General features: G+C 38.0%; 1 protein-coding gene across 1 annotated transcript in view; it reads right to left on the bottom strand.

The window, feature by feature from the left end:
- Positions 1–13,611: 13,611 nt before the first annotated feature.
- Positions 13,612–19,835, bottom strand: part of MDM1 (Mdm1 nuclear protein) — a gene marked incomplete at both ends in the record, with an annotated part of 30,250 nt that continues 24,026 nt past the window's right edge. The window contains 3 exons of the mRNA XM_080704833.1: positions 13,612–13,724; positions 14,950–15,009; positions 17,652–17,904. Of these exons, the coding sequence (XP_080560959.1) occupies positions 13,612–13,724; positions 14,950–15,009; positions 17,652–17,904 (426 nt within the window). The remainder of the gene's footprint in view (positions 13,725–14,949; positions 15,010–17,651; positions 17,905–19,835) is intronic.

Below are 19,835 nucleotides of genomic sequence, written 5' to 3'. Positions count from 1 at the left end.
CTTTTTAGGAACCTTCATACTGATCTCCATAGCAGCTACACTAATTTGCAACCCCACCAACAGTGTATAAGAGTTCCTATTCTCCTACATCCTCACTGACATTTATTATTGTTTGTAATTTTGATTATTGAATAGTATCTTTTTATAAATCAGTGGGCAAAAGGTTTAGACTCCAAGAGATAGGCATTAATAAGATATTCACTTTTTCTCCAATGAGGTTCCTTTCCCAGCACTGTTTGAAACATCCCAGTAGAACAGAAGACCATGTCCCCTCTTACCTCTGACTCCACATGTTCCTCCTGCCCCCTGGACAATTAAGAGGTGAAAAAGAGCATCATCATCACATTCAGATCCAGACACCTCAGCACCTGTCACTGCTTCCCAGGCAAGGTGATCCATGATGGAGATGCCCTGGTATATTATATAGATGATAGATGATAGATAGATGATAGATAGATAGATAGATAGATAGATAGATAGATAGATAGATATAGATAGATGATAAATAGATATGTAAATCAGTTTATATTTTTGTGTTCATGTTATTGGGGATTGAAATCATGGGCATTCTACCTCTGAGCTGGACCCTCAGCCCTTTTTATTTTTTTGTTTTGAAACATGGTTTTGTAGTTTGCTGACAGTTTTGCTAAGTTGATGAAACTGGTCTCAAGCCTGTGATTCTCCATTCTCAGCCTCCCAAGTATAGGAATTACAGGCATGTGCCACCATCCCAGCTTATACTTTTATATTCAAAATAAGTGCATGAGCAACTTTCATTGTCATTGGGAACACTAAGAAAAAGACTTCTTATTTCTATAAAAATATCACAAATCACCAAAATATGCCTCAATAATTAAAGCAGTGCAGTACAACTAGATGTATTCATTAATAGGACAATAGAGAATAGAATTAATTATAATTGCATGTGTTGGCACACACCTGTAATCCCAGTACTTGGGAGGATGAGACAGGAAGATCTCATGTTCAAAATCAGCTTTAGCAACTTAACAGGCTCTCAGAAACTTATCAAGACCCTGTTTCCAGGTAAATAATAAAAATAGAGCTCGGGATATAGCTCAGAGGTAGAACACCCTTGGGTTCAATCTCTAGCAACACACACATGCACACACACACACGCACACACACACATGCACACGCGCACACACAGAGAATTGGGAAGCCAAATGTCTACCAGATTTGGTGTGTGATGCAGACGGCCTCTTAAGTCAATGGAGTAAAGATAAAGTTTTAACTAAAGAGAGAGAGATTGAGTAGTTAGCTGCAGAGACAAACTTGGAGCCACAATTAATATAATACTCATCAGAATTAACTTCAAGTAAATCAAACATTTAAACAGGGTGAAGAGAGGAATACATCTTTTAAAAATGTGATAAGACACAGGTCAGACCCTTCATGACATTGGAGTAAGGCTCAAAATCCACAAGTCATGAGAGAATAATAATGCACTAACTACCAAAACAGATGAAAGCCCTCTGAGTATAATAATACTACCCCAAAAGCAAAGTCCAAAGATAAATGGCAAACTAGCAAAAATATTTGCAGCTCATCTCAGAAGATGTGCTCTTCCCAGTAGGTATTTTTCACAGAAAGGGAGTATAATTACTTGCTCCCAAACATATGAAAAGATTTCCAACCTCAGACATTAAAAAAAAAAAAAGTTTTGTCAGAACTGTACTTGGAAAACATTTCTTGCTTATCAGATTGGCAAAAATCCAAGACAGTGACAACAGTCTATCAGCCAGGCAGTGGAGAAGGTGGCTATCTTATCTTTCACTGGTGGGAGAGTTCTAAGAAGGACAATTTGATGGTAACCATAAAAAATGTGTTTACTCTTCCACTAGCAATCCTACTTCTGAGAATTTATTTCACAGATATAGCTGCATGATAAAAAATCATTCGTACAGTTTTGTTCATCTCAATATTGTTTGTAATTATAAGATTGCAAACATGAGCGCATCAGGGTTGTGGTTGGGATAAACCATCACTCAAGTCTCTCTCGAGAGGGAATCTGGCCCATGTTGTGCAAAGCCGAGAGAGAGCTGGAGAGTGGAGCAAAGGTGGGCTCTACAGTTGAGGGGCAGCATTGTGGATTCAGTATGACTGCATGTTGATTACATTTTTGTGTATCGGTAGGTACTGGGAATTCAGAGACACTTTTTTTTTTAATTTGGTGGTGCTGGGGTTCCTGGAAGCCTTTCTACCTCCGGGCTACACTCCCAGACCTATTTTTATATTTTTTTATTTGGAAACAGGGTCTCTTAAGCCAGCGCGGCTGGCTTCGAACCAGCGCGATACTCCTGTCTCCGCCTCCCAAGCGCGGGGATTACAAGCGTGCACCACCATGCCCAGCTACCATTTATTATTATTATTTTTTTTAACAGGGTCTCGCTAGGTTCCTGAGGGTGGTCTCAAACCTGTGATCCTCCTGTCTCAGCCTCCTAAGTACTGGGGTTACAGGCATGTACCACCATGTCTGACTTTCTTTTGTTTAAATATACTTCTATTGGTGCATTGTAATCACACATCATAATGAAGTTCAGAGAATAGGAACATACATGCACTCAGCACTTGGTGAGGATCTACCAGGCTGCTCAAGACTGAGGTCTTCAAAGTCATTAAGGCATGACTTTCAGCCCCAAGTGGCCCATTTATAAGGGATGTGAACTTGAATCCGTTTCTTGGTTTCTATAAACCACAGCTTCCTTAGCTGTAGAGCACAGGCATTAATAAGGAAGCCTACAGAAGATTATCCAATACAATCCCTCAACACAATGTTGGACACATAGTAAGTTGCTTAGTAGTCATTAATATTACTACTTGGCCTATACTAAAGGGAGCTCATTGTTCTGAATCCCATATCGGGCAAAATATCATGCATGGGGATTGTAGGTAGCAAATATCTCTACTATCTTTATTAATCTCAATTCAAATTTCATTTACTTTCTTATTTGCTTTGGTATTAGTAATTAAATCCAGGTGATTAAAACCTACCTCTAAGCCATACTCTCAGTCCTATTTTTTTTCTTTTGAATAAGGGTCTAAGTTACCAGTATCTTGCTAAGTTGCTGAGGCTGACCTCAAACCTTTGTTCCTCCTGTCTCAGCCCCCCAAGTATTGAGATGACTTCAATTTTAGAATGAAGAGCATAAAGTCCTCATTTGCACAGCATCTACTGAAGCCTTGCGTGTGAAGACGTGCGTGTGAATGTGGCCACTCTTCCAAATGAACCTGCTCTTCATGTGCAGGTTGGAGGGCTGTCCATCACAGCAGGAAACCGGCCATTTATTGCAACTTATGCATGGCAGAACTTCTAAACTTAGGGCGAACACATTTTAACTAAACTTAGGAAAGCCTTGAAAACCAGCTAAGTCCTTTGACTTCAGAAAATTCAGGTGCCAAACAGCCTGCTTGGCTTTAGCTGTTTTCTGATCGCCTTGGTGCATTGGCTTGCTCACCCCTTGCTCATGATCACAGTCATATCTGTACCTTAGAGAAGACTCAGTAAATACTGTACTTGCCAACAAGGAATTGAAACCACTACCCAGAAAATTCACTTCACTGGCGCCTCGGTGCAGGGGCGTTTCGCTGGTATCCCCCGTGACATCGCAAGTCCTATGAGGCTGGTGCTTGTCAGAGAATCCAGTTGAGGGAAATTGAGCCTGCTTCACTCTAATGTTGTTTCTACGGCCAATTCACAGTTTTGCAAGGAAGAATCAAATTTAATAAAACCTCCACTGGACGTGATATACTTGATTGGCCTCGTTTCTCAACACTCTGGCTTTCCTGCATTCTCAAACATCAGCAGCGTTTGCAACCGGGCTGTTTATCAGGTAAGTACGTAGCAAGCTGGGTTTACTAGAGAAGATGGGAGAAGGTGGCTTTAATGTGGGAAGGCAGGAAGTAGGAGGCAAGGGGACAAAATAGAGCCACTTCACAGTCACACACGGGACCAATTGTGTTTCAGAGGTTTCAATCCACGATCACTTGGCTCTGTTGTTTCTGGGCCACAGCAATACATCATGGCAGGGAGAGGTGGAACATCATGTGGTAGAACAAAGATACTGACCTCATGGAAGCCAGGGAGCAAAGAGGAAGGAAGGGGCCAAGGAAAAAAATACAGCTTCCAAGGGCACACTCTTGAGGACCCAGGAGCATTCTACCTCCAAGCTATACCTCCAGCCATTTTTGTTTTTTTGTTTTGTTTTGTTTTGTTTTGTTTTGTTTTGTTTTGTTTGGTGAAACAGGGTCTTGTTAAGTTGCTGAGGGTCTAGCTAAGTTGCTGAGGCTGGCCTCAAACATGTGACCCTCCTATTTCACCCTCCCAAGTACTGGGATTCGAAGAATATGCCACCATGTCTGGCCGTCTGACGCCATTTTTATTTTTGTACCAGACATAGGGCAAGGAATCGCAGACGTCAAAGGATCAACCATTTTTCTGGGTTGCATCCCAGAAGTGAAGCAAAGGTACTCTTTCCTCTCAATAGCTCCCAAACCAGGGGCGTACTGTTCAATAGTTAACATTTTCTCTCTTCCCAGGGAAAATCTCTGACTGCTAACAACTGTCAATTTCTGAGACAGCAGGATCATAGGATTAAGGCCAGCCTTGGCAACTTAGCAAGACCCTGGTTCAAAATTAAAAAAAAAATAAACAGGACTGTGGATGTAGGTCAGAGGTAGAATGCTTCTGGGTTCAACTTCTAGTATAATTAATAATAATAATAATAATAATACCACTAATAATAATGATATCTCACTTCATCTCAGAGAGCCCACTCTCTATCCCACACCGGTCAACACTGTTGCCAAGGAAGGGACCATTCTTCCCAGCCCTTCCCCATCCCCAGCAGGTGAAGGCTTGGTGTGTGACATGGGAGGTGCCAGAAAAAAGATGCTAATGCACCATAGGATATCTCTAAAGATTGACCCTCCAGGCCCTTAGGTCATTGATCCAACTGTCCAATTTGCTACTTACATTTTGTATGTGGTACTAGGGATTAAACCCAAGGGCATTCTACCTCTGAGCTACACCCCCAGCCCTATTTTATTTTTATTTTGAAATAGTTTCTCGCTAAATCACTGAGTCTGGCCTTGAAACTGTGATCCTCCTGTCTCAGCCTCCCAAGTACTGGGATTACAAGCATGAGCAACCATGCCTAGCTGCTGTTTATATTCTTTTTTAAAAATGCTAAATATTTTATTGCTCTCAACACCCCTCTCTATGAAATAAAGTTCTTTTTAGAAAATAAGATAGAAAATAAATAATAATAATAATAATAATAATAATAATAATAATAAATACAATTATTTTTTGTGGGTCTGGGGATGGAACCCAGAAGCATTTTACCTCTGACCTACACCCCCTTCCCTATTTTTCATTCTTTATTTTGAAACAGGGTCTTACTAAGTAGCTGAGGCTGTCCATGAACCACGATCCTCCCATCTCAGCCTCCCGAATGCTGGGATTACAAGCGTGCGCCACCACGCCCGGCTAATAAATATAATTAATGAACTGTAACTGTGTGCCAGCATGAAGTGCTTCAAATGCATGAAATTATTTAACGATTACAACATTTTTGGAGATATTATGGCTATTCACCCTGTTTAACATACTTAACTACTAGAGCTTGGAAAAGTTAGACTTGCCCAGGATGACAGAGCTAACAAGTAGCCAAACCGAGAAATAGACATCCTCTTGTCCTACCCAAGAGCATAAGCTCTGATTAAATGAACATACGTGGCTGTTTCTTTTTCTCTAGTTCCTTGTGGTCTAGTAAGGTTGCTAAAGAAAATCTACTATAGGAAGACATGTACTGAGATCAAATCATTCTATACTTGGAAAAAAATGTGGTAAGTGAATATACTCTAAGCCATTGAACTTCATGTCATTGCCAAATCTGGATGCGAGGTGCTCTGCAGAGACCAAGGAAAAGGTTATTTCCAGAGTCTTCAAGCAACCTGTGCCTTTGAACCCAGAAAGCAATGCACTTCAGGCTTCCCATCGGAAACCCAAAGGACACAGACAGGGCGAATGTTCTTTAAACAGGGTGCTTTGGCAGAGGGAAAAGCTCATAAGGTTTGTCTTATTGTCATCTTAGTTCATATAAAAGAATTGCAGTGAATGACAAAATGAATTGTCAATAACACACCTGAGGACATAAACTCACACACGCACAGACCACACATGTATGTATTGTGGCTTAGAAGAACTTTTTGTTATAAGTAACTAAGAAGGAGGTTAGCAAAGGGAACCTGACACAGGAAAAAGTAAGACTTGCTAGCTATGCTATCCTTCAGAGAAAAGAAGGAAATGGAAATTATTTGTCACAGAAAATCTGAAAATTCATGAAGCATGAGTAGAAAATAATTTTTCTCCTTATATGGAATTAACCAAAAATAGTAGCTAGAAGCCTAGTCATTTATTTTTTAACTTGCAACTGTGACTTGAGTAAATTAAAACCAAGAGACACTAAGATCAATGTGTTATGAATATCAGAAAGTATTTGTGTAATTTTTACATGCAGCTGGAATGAATGAATGAATGCAAATAACCACTAAATCTATATAGGAGGGAATATCCGCGTCTCTCTTGAAGCTTCTCCAATTGAAAATAGCCACTGTTGCTAAGTTTTATTTTTATTATTTATTAAAGAACTGTGTGTGTTGGTATATTGGTCTCTACTAATCTATATTTTTACATTTCTTCAAATTAAAGAAATAATTGTGAGTGGAATTTTTTTATCAGTCCCCAAGTTGTGATTCTGACTGATAAAACATTAACTGACATGTTTTCAGAGCATCAGTTCATAGTATTTTTAAAATCTTGGCCACCATGATTCACAGAAACCAGAATCTAAATGATCACGCAAGGATGTTTGTTAATGTCAGGTATATGTTCACTAATCATTAAATCACTTTGGAAATTTTGTCTTTGCAAAGCACAAGGTAAGCTTTGTAGCACTACGGGATCATTACAGAACCAGTGTTAGTGCTGTCACACAACCTGTTTTCAATTTTGTTTTGGTTTCTCCAGCACTTTAACTGTTTGACCTGAATAGTTTTTTTGTAACAGGAACATCGAATGCTAAAGTGCTCATTGTGGGCAAAATGTTCCTGAGTGAGACATCCAAACTCTGACGACCGCTGAAGTTGTGAGTGTAAAGAATCCTCACTTTCCCATAATGTGTAGCTCTAGGGTTAGTCTTCATTTTCTTTTTGAAATCACGCAACTGAGTTTTATTTAATTCATCTTAAAAGACAGCAATCATGGGAAATCTTTGACACTGGGCATATACTCATTTAGCGACCTATCTTTCATCAGTAATTATTGTGGGTCCTTTAATCTCTGCATTTTCTGACTCAAACCTGATAACATCTCCAATTCATGGCTTCACTGATATAGTTTGCATATGTCAGGTAATTGATTCCACCTTCTAGAATCGCTGAGTCACAACACTGCAGTCAGAATCTTTTTTTTTTTTTTTGCCTTACCACACAAAGGAAACAGACAAATCATTTCTGCACACCTACCCAAAACTGCCTTGTGAGCGGAATGTAGGTCATAATAGTCTGTGATGAGAGACGCCACAATTGCAGGATGCCTTGTCTCCCGCTTGCTAGATTTAACCTTAGCCTCATTGACAAAAGCCTATTATTATTATTATTATTATTATTTATTATTATTATTATTTTGGTGGTACTGGGGGTGGAACCCAGGGGCTTTCTACCTCCAGGCGCTACCATGCCCGGCTTCTATTATTTTAATAAAAAATTTGCCAGCATAAAATACTTTAATTAAATAATGTAAATAGTATATATAAAATGCCTTTAGAGACCTCAGGCTATTTAATCTTAAAACTAAATTGGTGAGTTATTATCCTCACCTGTAAAATGAGGAACACAAACTCAAAGTTCAGCAGACTCACTCGGAGTTAGGATTATTAAACCATAGGTTATTACAGCCCCAAAGCCAGTGGTTCCCAGACTACCTGGATATCAGACCATCCTGGGAGAGTGTGCTTACAGATTCCTAACTCCCATCTCCCGGCAGTTCTATGGCTCTATCATGGGTAGTCTTCCTCTATAAGTCCATTGCCTGCTATTCGTGGCTTAAAAAAGTAAAAGTCCTAGGTGGATTTCAGCCAAGAAAGAAAACTAAATCAAATCGTTTTATTTTTATAAGCCAAGGGAGGTGTGAATTGTATAATAAATCTTATAGCAACTTATTTTGAGCTGTCCCTTATCTCCTTTCTAAAGTAGATGCTTTTCTCCACCAGAAGAGGAGAGACTGATGCGGTGGCTGTAGTAGTGGGTTTGTAAGCTGCCTCTGGTGCGTAGGAGGGAGAAGCCCTGATTTATAGGGCTTCTGGCTTCAGTGGTATAAATATTCCTAACGTGGCCAAACTATTGGTGATTTAACCACCTGCTCACAAAATTCCTGAGTATTTAACAATGGGCCCCGAGGCCAGCTCCAGCATGACACTGGGTATAGAATATATTGGGGAAAACCGCACAATTTCCCAGTATAATCTAAATTGTCCGTTATATAGTTTGAATTGGTATGAGCTCTCCAATATCACTCTACCGACTGGCCTCAGGCTCTGACTTCCAAAGGCAGCTCTATGTCCCCCAAGTCCTCATTTCTCACCAACTCTCCAAGGAAATGCTCTGATAGGGGTCTGGAGCACTATGAAGCCGTGGATGCGACGTGGAGGAAGAGAAATAAGATGCCATATTCAGGACAACTGCTCTGCGAACGCCTCTCTGCCTGTCGTGTGTCAGGTCTCCTGCTTGAGAGAACAAGGGTGGGACAGAAACAAAATGGAACTTGAGGGAGCTTGCCTCTAAGCCTGAGGGCTGGGTCTTTCTGTGCCTCCACTCTCCACAGGAAAAAGACTAGATGTTTACTAGAGATCAGGATCAACACTAGCATGGAAATTCTACTATGACTAGATGACTGGCCTGCTTCTAACCCAAGAGGAAAGCTGAAGACCCAAGTGGTTACCCGGCAGTGGGGCACGACCCTCGCTGTCCAATGACAGAGACCATTCTCTTCCCTGGAGTAGATTTTGTGCAGCAAAATGACCTTGGGAAAGCAAGTGATTATGGTAGTCTGACAAATACCTGAGCACATTAACACAACTATTACCCACCCACCACATGTAAAAGTGCCAGAAGCATATTCTAAAGCCAAACATAAGTGATTCTAGGACTGATTTTATTCTTTTGGAAACCTTTCAGAAGTCTGAACTATTTTTTGATGTCTACTACATGCACATGAAACCACAACAAAGGTACATAATCTATCTTTGAGCTTTTAGGGTATTTGACCTGAGCAATGCTCTATATAAGAACAAACTTGTTTTCAATGTTAACTCACTTTCATTCTGGTTGAATCCATTTGTACAACGGGGTCAATGACCACATTCCCTGTTTTCCTGACTAGAAAAGAAAGGTAGGTATTTACCTACCAAGAAGGCACAGTGAAAATTTTACCAAATGAAAAAAGCAGACCGAACTGAGTCACAGGTCTAAAATTTTAGTATAAACACTAAATGTGTGGGTAGGCTTTGAGTAAGAACACCTAGATTTGGGATTTTGGACCCATTATTCAATCTATTTTCCCATCTGAACAGTAAGTGATGTGTGTATATATATATATATATATATATATATATATATATATGTATATGTATATATATATATATGTGTGTGTGTGTGTGTGTGTGTGTGTGTGTGTGTGTGTGTATGAATATATAGAGATAGAGATAGAGATAGAGATAGAGATAGAGATAGATATAGATATAGGAACCCAGGGCCATCTACCTCTGGGCTATACTCCCAGACCTATTTTATATTTTATCTGGAAACAGGGTCTCACTAAGTTGCTAAGAGCCTCACTAAATAGCTGAGGCTGAATTCAAACCTGGTATCCTCCTGTCTCAGCCGCCCAAGTACTAGGATTACAAGCATGCGCCACCACGCCCAGCTGTAATAAGTATATTTATGCTTACATTGCTTGGCAGCATCTTACCACATACTAAGCATATTTACTATGTTTTTTATCCTTAATCCTCAAAAATCATTTTTCAAGGTTTTTTTTTTGTGTGTGTGGGTCTAGGGATGGAACCCAGGGGCATTCAACCTTCGAGCTACACCCCCTGCCCAATTTTTTATTCTTTATTTTGAAACAGGGTCTCACTGAGTTGCAGAGAGCCTCACTAAGTAGCTGAGGCTGTCCAAGAACCGCGATCCTCCAGTCTCAGCCTCCCAAATGCTGGGATTACTAGAATTACGCCCAGCATTCAAGAATTCTTAACTTGAAATTCAGACTCCCATAGAAATCCAGAGATAAAACAAAAAATTAACATGCACAATCTCATATATATATATAATGTTTGCACATTTTTATCTGGTTCTCAGCCAGAAAAGCATTAAGAATCTCAGCATCTGGGGTAAAGATGAGGTAGGAGTGGCAGAGGGGCAGGTGTGTGCACTTTGGAAAATCTTTCCATTGTGATTTCAACGCTTATTCCCCAGTTAGTTTGTTATATACCAATTCACACAAAAAGACAAAACCACAATTTATAATATTTATTTGGGTGTATATATATACTTACTTAACATAGAAGTTATATTAAAGATGAACATTGAATTTCCTATGTATTTTCCAAAGTGAAAGTTTATGTCTAAACAAGAGCTCACACACAAATAGTTTTGAAAGCAGCATTGTTCATTATAGTCCCAAACTACAAATAATCCACAAGTCCACCAGTGGGATGAATAAAAAAAAAAAAAGAACACTAAAACATGACTCTCAAAAAGTTTATGCTAAGTGAAAGCCAGACATAAAAGATAAGATTTCATTTATACAAAATGTTTTCAATTAAAACTACCAACAGGAAGTAGATTAGTGGCTGCCCTGGGGACCAGGAGTAGAAGGACAGATTGACTGGACAGGAAAATGAGAAAACTTTTAGGAAACATATCTTAATTGTGGTGTTGGCCTCACAGATCTACACATCTCTTCAAACTCAATGAGCTATGATTCTTTTTGACAATTCTAGTTTATTGTATATAAAAGCCTGCCTTAATAAATTTTATTTAAAAATGTAAAGCCGGCTGTGGTGGCGCACGTTTGTAATCCCCGCGCTTGGGAGGCCGAGACAGGAGGATCGCGCAGGTTCAAAGCCAGCCTCAGCTACTTAGTGAGGCTCTCAGCAACTTAGTGAAACCGTTTCCAAATAAAATATAAAATAGGTCTGGGAGTATAGCCTGGAGGTAGAAAGCCTCTGGATTCCACCCCCCAGTACCACCAAAAAAAAAAAAGTGTAATTAGCAAGCCCGTTTCCTTAATACTAGGACAGTCCTCATGTAACAGACTATTCACCGATTAACTCAAGCTCACATTCTTCAAGTTGCTTTTCTAGTGTAATTGATGGAGTAGTAATGATTCCTCAACACTGTTCTCTCTCCTGGGCCACAGAGCAGTTATAAGATAGAGGTAATCAGTAGTGCACTGCAGAGATAAATCACACAAAGACAGGGTCACGACCTCCGCCCCATGAAAACCATACCCTACACAAGTCACAACTGATAAAGTTCATGTGGTGTGACTGATTCACTGTAATCAGTACAACTTGATATCACAGTCTTTACTTCTGATAGCATATGAATATAAATTGTGAATTCTCTACAAGCTACCTATAATTTCAGTCTGTACCATAAGTCAGGGGTCAGCTGTTTACCACTGTCCTAATCCACTCAACTAACTGTGGAGGAGAAAATCCTAACTCTAAGCATCTAGAGGGACAATAAGTTCCAAACTTACTTTACTATTAACATGCCTCAGAATAGAGGCATGAAGAAGCTAATTTATGTTCTCAAATCTAGCTATCCACTAATTTCAAGCTGTTATTTCAATGCTTAGTGCCTTGATAAATTTATGAAAAAATTATTTTAAAAGGTCAGTAGCGGGCGTGGTGGAGCACGCTTATAATCCCAGCATTTGGGAGGCTGAGACAGGAGGACTACGGTTCAATCCTCCTGTCTACTTAGTGAGGTCCTTTGCTAGTCAGTGAAACCCTGTTTCAAAATAAAGAATAAAAAATAGGGCTGATGGTGTAGCTCGGAGGTAGAATGCCCCTGAGTTCCATCCCCAGTACCAAAAAAAAAAGGTCAGTGGAATGCAGACAGACATTTGTACACCTACAGTACTTTGCAACATATGAGATTTTTAACAAGCTTCTGGTGAACTGATGATTTGTAAGAGCAGTTTTGACTAAATGAAGCACTTTTGAACAAATTGTTCACTTGTTTTCTAACCAACAGACATTATATTTTATCTGTATATTTTATCTATAGTACTTTCTATTACTCTAAAAATTTTATGTAATGTTTTATAAAATCTGTATTTAGAAACTTAAAACTTATGATTTGTAAGATAAGACAATATAACATATCCTGTAAGTGAAAAATATAATTAAAATTTTGTGTTAAATTTTTTAAAAATGAGTCTTCTTTGAAAATTCTAAATTTTCTTCTATTTGTGCAAAAATATTGTAGATTCAGCTTCATCTTTTTTTTTTTTTGGTACCAGGGATGAAACCCAGGGGTATTCTACCTCCAAACTATACCCCCAGCCCTATTTTTTAGTCTTTTTATTTTTGAAACAGAGTCTCACTGAGTTGAGAAGGGCCTCACTAATACCTGAAGCTATCTGCAAACCGGAATCCTCCAGTCTCTGCCTCCCGAATGCTGGGATTACAAGCATGCACCACCACACCCAGCGAAGTTCATAGTATTTTGACAACGACTGCAAAAAAAGTTTAACTTTTGATTAAGCTGTTATCAGCAGAGTATTTCTAAAAGATATTTACTCCATAAAAATAATTTTCTGTAGAAGTCAAACACACTTCATTAATTTTATTTCAAAATGTCTACAAAGTTTTAATTCTCATTATACAAATAATTTTTCAAAATCCAGACATTATTCGAAGGTAAGCCAAAGTTATCATACAAATAGAATACACATAAAGATAAAAAATATTCATATTCTCTCAGCAAACTTTGTTACATAAATAAGAAAAATATATACAGTTGGTATTTGCAAAGTACAATTATCTTTAACACTGCAAACACATGTAGAAAGTAAAAGAAACATTAAAGCAAATTCAAAAGAGCAACATATTCATTTTATGCAGTCTATAGTTATAAATATAGCAGAGCAAATCTTAGGGGACAAGATACTCCACACTGGGATCTTCATTCTCACTTTATTTCTTTACAATATTCTCTGGATGGGTGAACTTCACAATTCCACCAGCTACCCCTGACACCTAATACAAAAGATAGAACATGTAAAGAACTACATAATTCGGTCTTTGCATTTGGGGATAGATATAAAAGAATCTCTAAAACTGAAATTTGTATAAGCATGTGTTAAAATTTTCCAAGTAAAATGAACTATTAAAAAAATCAAATAATTTAAGTTGGAAATATAAGAAGAAAATTCATTCAAAAAAATCTTAAAACAGTGAGCAGTAAAGAATAATTATGCTAACAGTTTCCTAGATAAAAACAACTCAACTTGGCTTATGTTTTGCCCCAGAAATTCTCCTTCCTCTTCTGAGCTCGTGCCAGAGTCTGAAAAGCCCGGAGACTGGAAGCTGCAGAGCGAGCGGAAATCTCAGACAATCTGTCCTCATCTATAGTGAAAGAATCCCAAGATTATGTTCAGCAAGAAAAGTCTACTAAACAGATATTATGATCCATATAATACTGACAGAAAATTTAAAGCATCAGAGTTTGTAATATCAATGTTGGGTCAGAAAAAAGTGATTCATTAAACATATATATAAACAAATTATTATAAAAGGTCATATATATGTTTATATATTTATATCAAACACTTTAATATGAAGTGAGAATTTTCCCTTACAGAAATCCCATAATGTCACAATGTCATTAAGTAAACAAAACCTATGACTTCAGTATTACTTGGAAACAATTCATCATCATACTGTCTTGTCCTACTTTCAAAAGCACAGCTCTTTGGGGTGGGGAGAAACACCTTTTCTAAACTTTTTAAAAGCAAAATTCCATACCTTAACATTGTGCTTACATGATGTTTCTAAAATAATCGCACTAAACGGAGAAATACTTGACTTTATTATGTCACTCCTTATTACTGAAATTGCCCAGTCCAAGTAAGCAAATCTATTACACTTATTTATCAACACTGCTATTCCATTAAAAAAAAAAGAAAAGAATTAAAAGATGCCAGCTAGTTTGCATTTCAAAGCATAACTAGTTTCTAGTTCACTGACTACTGGAAAAAAAAAGTCCCAAATTTGCTAATGTAAGAAAAAAACTTTAATGTATAAAAATTTCTAATACATAACTTACTGAATTTCAATTTTTCCCAATTCAAAATTTACAAATTCAATTAATTCCACACATCTAGAGATGAATAAATATAGCAATTACATTTTTCACCTAAGAATTCAAAATTCCTTGTGCAATTATTAGAAGAGAAAAAAGTCCTTTTCCATACATATATATTCAAATGTCTATATATTCTTGTCAAAAATTGACAATATATACACGTTTGAAAAAAATCTATGAGTAAAATGCTAGACCAGATTCCCAAGCCTGGAGCTGGGCGGGCAGAACAGGAAGCGCACTGCACCTGCTGAGATGCACGGCACAGACTCTTCTCATCTGCTCGCCCTCGAGGAGAGCTTCACTGCTCATCCAGGAGACTCGTTTATAAAATGGGATAATTTCACCCCATCACAGGATTTCAAGGACCTAATGAAGAAACATCTGTGGAAGCACTTTATAAAGTGCAAATCAACCATACAACTATTACACTACTATAAACTATCATATGCAGAACATTATATTTTTATCTTACAACTATTGAAATACCTTCATCATTAAAGGCTTCATGCTGAGGTAACTGGAAATTGTTCATCCTTGTTTTGCCCACTTAAAAAGAAAAGAAGAAATTATCTTTAAAGCCACAAAATAGCACATATTAATGGTATGGTTTGAATGTTTGTCTCTTCCAAAATTCATGTTGAAATTGAATTGCCACCTAGATGACACCGGGAGGTGGGAACCTTTAGTGGTGCTCAGGTCATGAGGGATCAACCGTCAAGAACTGATGCCCTTCGTGGGAGTGGGGTTTTGCCCCCCGTTCCCTCCTTTCCTGTATCTTCCCTTTGCCCTTCTGCCATGGGGCAATGGAGCGAGAAGGCCCTCTATTTTGGGTTCCTCAGCCTCCAGAAGCATGAACTAATAAATTTCTGTTTATTATAAATTGCCCAGTCTCAGGTGTTCTGATACAAAAGAACAAAACAAAGACATTGTAGTAAGCCCCTAATAAAAGTAGATGATTGGAAATTAATTTTATACTATCAAAGGGCTGTAAAACAGCTGTTACAACAACTATATATAACACTGTTACGACAACTACTTAAATGAATAACCTCCTAGAATTCTTCTCAATGATAATCTCGATCTAATTTCATAGAAGCATAGTAGGCTTTTTAGAAATGACAGATTGAATACATACATTTGTAAAAATGACATAAACCCAGAGGGCAAAGAAAATTGGAAGACAAGAACAGCAACAAAATGTTAGAAAAGTGATAAGCAAACGAAGGGAGTGCATGTTACTCTACCCAGGCAAGCCGCATTCTTAAGCCAGCAAAGGAATGAAACCAAGAAGCAAGCAATTTGTTCCCCTAATGGTTTGGGGTTGGGGAGCACTGAGTCTCACATCTCACTAGAAGTGATACTGAGGGCAAGATGAACCAGGAAACCGGTTGAAAATCTTTTTATAAAACAGATCAGCCTCTTCACCTGAGGGAAATATCATATTCAAAACAAGGAGACTTTGTGTGAGTGCCTGTGTGCTTGTGCATATAATTTTGTATGTGTATGTATGTATACTTAATTAATTATATACATAGTTATAATTTTATCATTATTATAGATTAATTATATATAATTTTTTATGTCTATATGCATATGTATGAATTTGTGTATATATACTCTCATAGATGTATAGTGATTAGTCTCTTCAAGGAGATGAAAGATTCCATCCATGAAATAAGAACAGGATGCCATATAAAATGAGTAAGTAGAATGAACAAATTCTTAGAAATTAAAAATATTGTAGCAATATTTTTAAAAAACCAACAGAAGCCAGGTGTGGTGGCGCACGCTTGTAATCCCAGCCCTTGGGAGGCTGAGACAAGAGGATCACACAGGTTTGAAACTAACCTCAGCTACTGAGTGAGGCTCTCAGCAACTTAGTGAGACCCTGTTTCCAAATAAAGTATAAAATAGGTCTGTGAGTATAACCCAAAGGTAGAAGAGCCTCTCGGTTCCACCCCCAGTACAACAAAAAAACCAACAACAAACAAACAACAACAGAAGAGGTAGAAGATGAGAATCCAACAACACTTTCAAATTAAAATTTTATAAAACAGATGAAAAATAGAAAAAAATACATCCAACATCTGAATAACAGGAATGCCAAAAAGGAAACAGAAAATGAAGAGGAAGAGAGCCAGGCGTGGTGGTGCACGCTTGTAATCCCAGGATGTGGGAGTCACACAGAAGGATCACCATCTGCAAACCACCTCAGCTACTTAGTGAGGCCCTTTGCAACTCAGTGAGCTACTGTTTCAAAATAAAGAATCAAAAAATAAGACTGGGGGTGTAGCTCAGAGGTAGAATGCCCCTGGATTCCATCCTCAGTACCGCAAAGGAAAAAAAAAGGGGAAGAAATGACTACTTAAGAAAATTTCCTGGAAGTAAGAATTTTATAAGAATTCTAGATCTGTAAATAAGAATTCCAGATTGGCCAGGCATGGTGGTGCACGCTTGTAGTCCCCGCGCTTGGGAGGCGGAGACAGGAGGATCGCGCAGGTTTGAAGCCAGCCGCGCTGGCTTAAGAGACCCTGTTTCCAAATAAAAATATAAAATAGGTCTGGGAGTGTAGCCTGGAGGTAGAAGGGTTCCATCCCCAGTACCACCAGAAAAAAAAAAAATTCCAGATTGAAAAGCCCACAAAGTGCCAATGACTGAAGAGACACCCACTTTGACATACATCATCATAAAATAGCAGAGCAGTGGGTGTAAAAAGAAGGTCCCAAAAGCTGCCAGATAAAAAATGCCACATATAAAGACGCACAATACAAAGCGCGTGAGAATTCTCAACAGGAGAAAGCTAGAAAACAGCAGGCCCTATAACACTAAAGTAAAGCAATTTTTGATCTTAAATTCTATACTCAAGCAACACTGGGCAATGTCTAGGGACATTCTGGGCTGCCAAGCTTGGAGAAGAAAGAGGTGCTACTGGCCTCTAGTGGGTTACCTCTAAGTGTGTACTAAGAACTTGAGAAACACCGCACGCTTAGACTCAACTGAACAGTGACCTTAGGTGTAGCACCATCCAGTGTCCCAAAGAGAAATGACTCCTCTGTAAAGACATCTATTACATTAACTAATAAAAAACTGTGCAGCTTATTAATATGTAGTACATTATTTGGAGCATTTTATCTCTCCAAGTTACACCTGCATTTTTAAAAATAAAAAATTGAAATCAAAATGATTACCATTGTGCTGAAATTCTGGATTTCTCAGAGAGCCCTGAATTCGACGAGAGGGATGCCAGTAAGACGGAGCGTGCGGCGGAGAAGGCAACTGTCCTGGGGTGTTCGCTGCACATTCTGGAACTTTTGAAACTGAAAGAGTTGCCTCAGCAAATTTCGGGATACTAGCTTCAGTATCTTCCCGCAAAGGCAGGGGATCAACTGTTTTTATACCAGCAGCAGGAGAAGTCAGTAGAGATACAGCATGACTTCCTTTCTAAATGACAGAAATAGAAAAGATATATTTGCATGCATATATAAATAAAGAGCATATATAAATAAAGAAACCAAATATTCAAATGCAAAACATATAGTCATAAACATAGTAGGGAAAATTTATGTACTCGCTGTGGGGAAAGATTTCATAAGCATAGCAACCAGTATAGATAAGCAAACCTGACTATGTAAAAGCAAAACTATGTATGCATTAAAAAATCTTTAAGAAAAAAATGACAAGCCTGAGGAAAATATACAACTTACATGATTGACACCAAATTATTACTATATAAATATTTCTTTAAAAGTAGTAAGATAAGCCGGGCGTGGTGGCGCACGCTTGTAATCCCCGCGCTTGGGAGGCAGAGACAGGAGGATAGCGCAGGTTCGAAGCCAGCCACGCGCGCTGGCTTAGGAGACCCTGTTTCCAAGTAAAAATCTAAAAATAGGTCTGGGAGTGTATCCCGGAGGTAGAAGGGCTTCCAGGAACCCCAGTACCACCAAAAAAAAAAAAAAAGGAGTAAGATAAATATAACTAAAACGTAGAAAAAGGAAATAGATAAGCAATTCATATGTATACCAATATAGCAAATATATTCTACCTACTGAGTATTCAAAAAATTACAAAACAAATGCATTGAGGTACTGTTTACTAACCAAACTGTAAAAACTATTTTCAAAAAAACCATAATATACACAGCTGGCAAAGATGTGGAAAAATGAGCATCCTCCATAGACTTATTGGTAACATTACCTTTCTGGGGTGCTGGCAAAACATGGCAAAACCCTTAAAATTTCAAGTCCTTTCAACATACATTAATACTGGGAGAATATGTATTTATTGGAAAAAAGATAATATTATCAACAAAAATACAGCCAAAGGATAGATTTCTTTATAGAATTTTTAAAAAATAAAAATTGAGAATAGAAATCTAAATAAAGTTATCAACAATAAAATCTAGTTTAAAAACTATAGTAATCTGTTTCTTATGTTGTCATAAAAATAAGATATGAATAATATTTAATGAAAGAAAATGTTTATAAGGCTAAGTAATAAAAATTGATCATGAAACCTTATAATATTTATTAACACACACATACAACTAAATACCTAAAAAATTTTGGTTGGTCAGTATTTTTTGTTTTCCATAATGACCATCTATTATTATCCTAAACGGTCCTACAATTGTACCTTTTTTTTTTTTTTTTTTTTTTTTAGCGGGTTTGGGAATGGAACCCAGGGGCATTCGACCTCCAAGCTACACCCCCTGCCCTATTTTTTATTCTTTATTTTGAAACCGGGTCTCACTGAGTTGTGGAGAGCTTCACTAAGTAACTGAGACTGTCCGCGAACTGCAATCCTCCGCTCTCAGCCTCCTGAATGCTGGGATTACAAGTGTGCACCACCACACCCGGCTCAAACCATTGTTTTTTAACCATAGGTAGCATTCTCTGCAATGGAGAACTCCTGGCTTCAAAGTGGAGATGGCATAAATTCTCAACACTTTTTTTTTTTTAACAGTACCAGTGTTGGAACTCAGGGGCATTCTACCTCCGACCTACACCCCCAGCTCTATTTTATAGTCTTTTTTTTTTTTTTTTTTAGTTTTTGAAACAGATTCTCACTAAGTTTCTGAAGGCCTCACTAAATAGCTGAGGCTGCCCACGAACCGTGATCCTCCGGCCTCAGCCTCCCGAATGCTGAGATTATAAGCGTGCACCACCACACCCAGCTCAACCAACACATTTTAAATCAAGATCTAGGATAAAACCAAAATCTCCTGCTTACTTTCCTTTTTAACTCTAAGTATTACATAGCATAATGCAAAAAACTCTAAAGGGAAATTGTTCTTTTTTTTTTCTAATCCTACATATATCAACAGAGTTTAGGTTCTGTCAAACTGGTTTTTCTACTGTTAAAAAGATCTGAAT

Source organism: Muscardinus avellanarius, assembly GCF_963383645.1.
Source record: "Muscardinus avellanarius genome assembly, chromosome: 11".
Lineage (NCBI taxonomy): Eukaryota > Metazoa > Chordata > Mammalia > Rodentia > Gliridae > Muscardinus > Muscardinus avellanarius.
The sequence above is the reverse complement of the archived record's forward strand: the minus strand, read 5'-3'. Positions and strand labels throughout refer to the sequence as shown.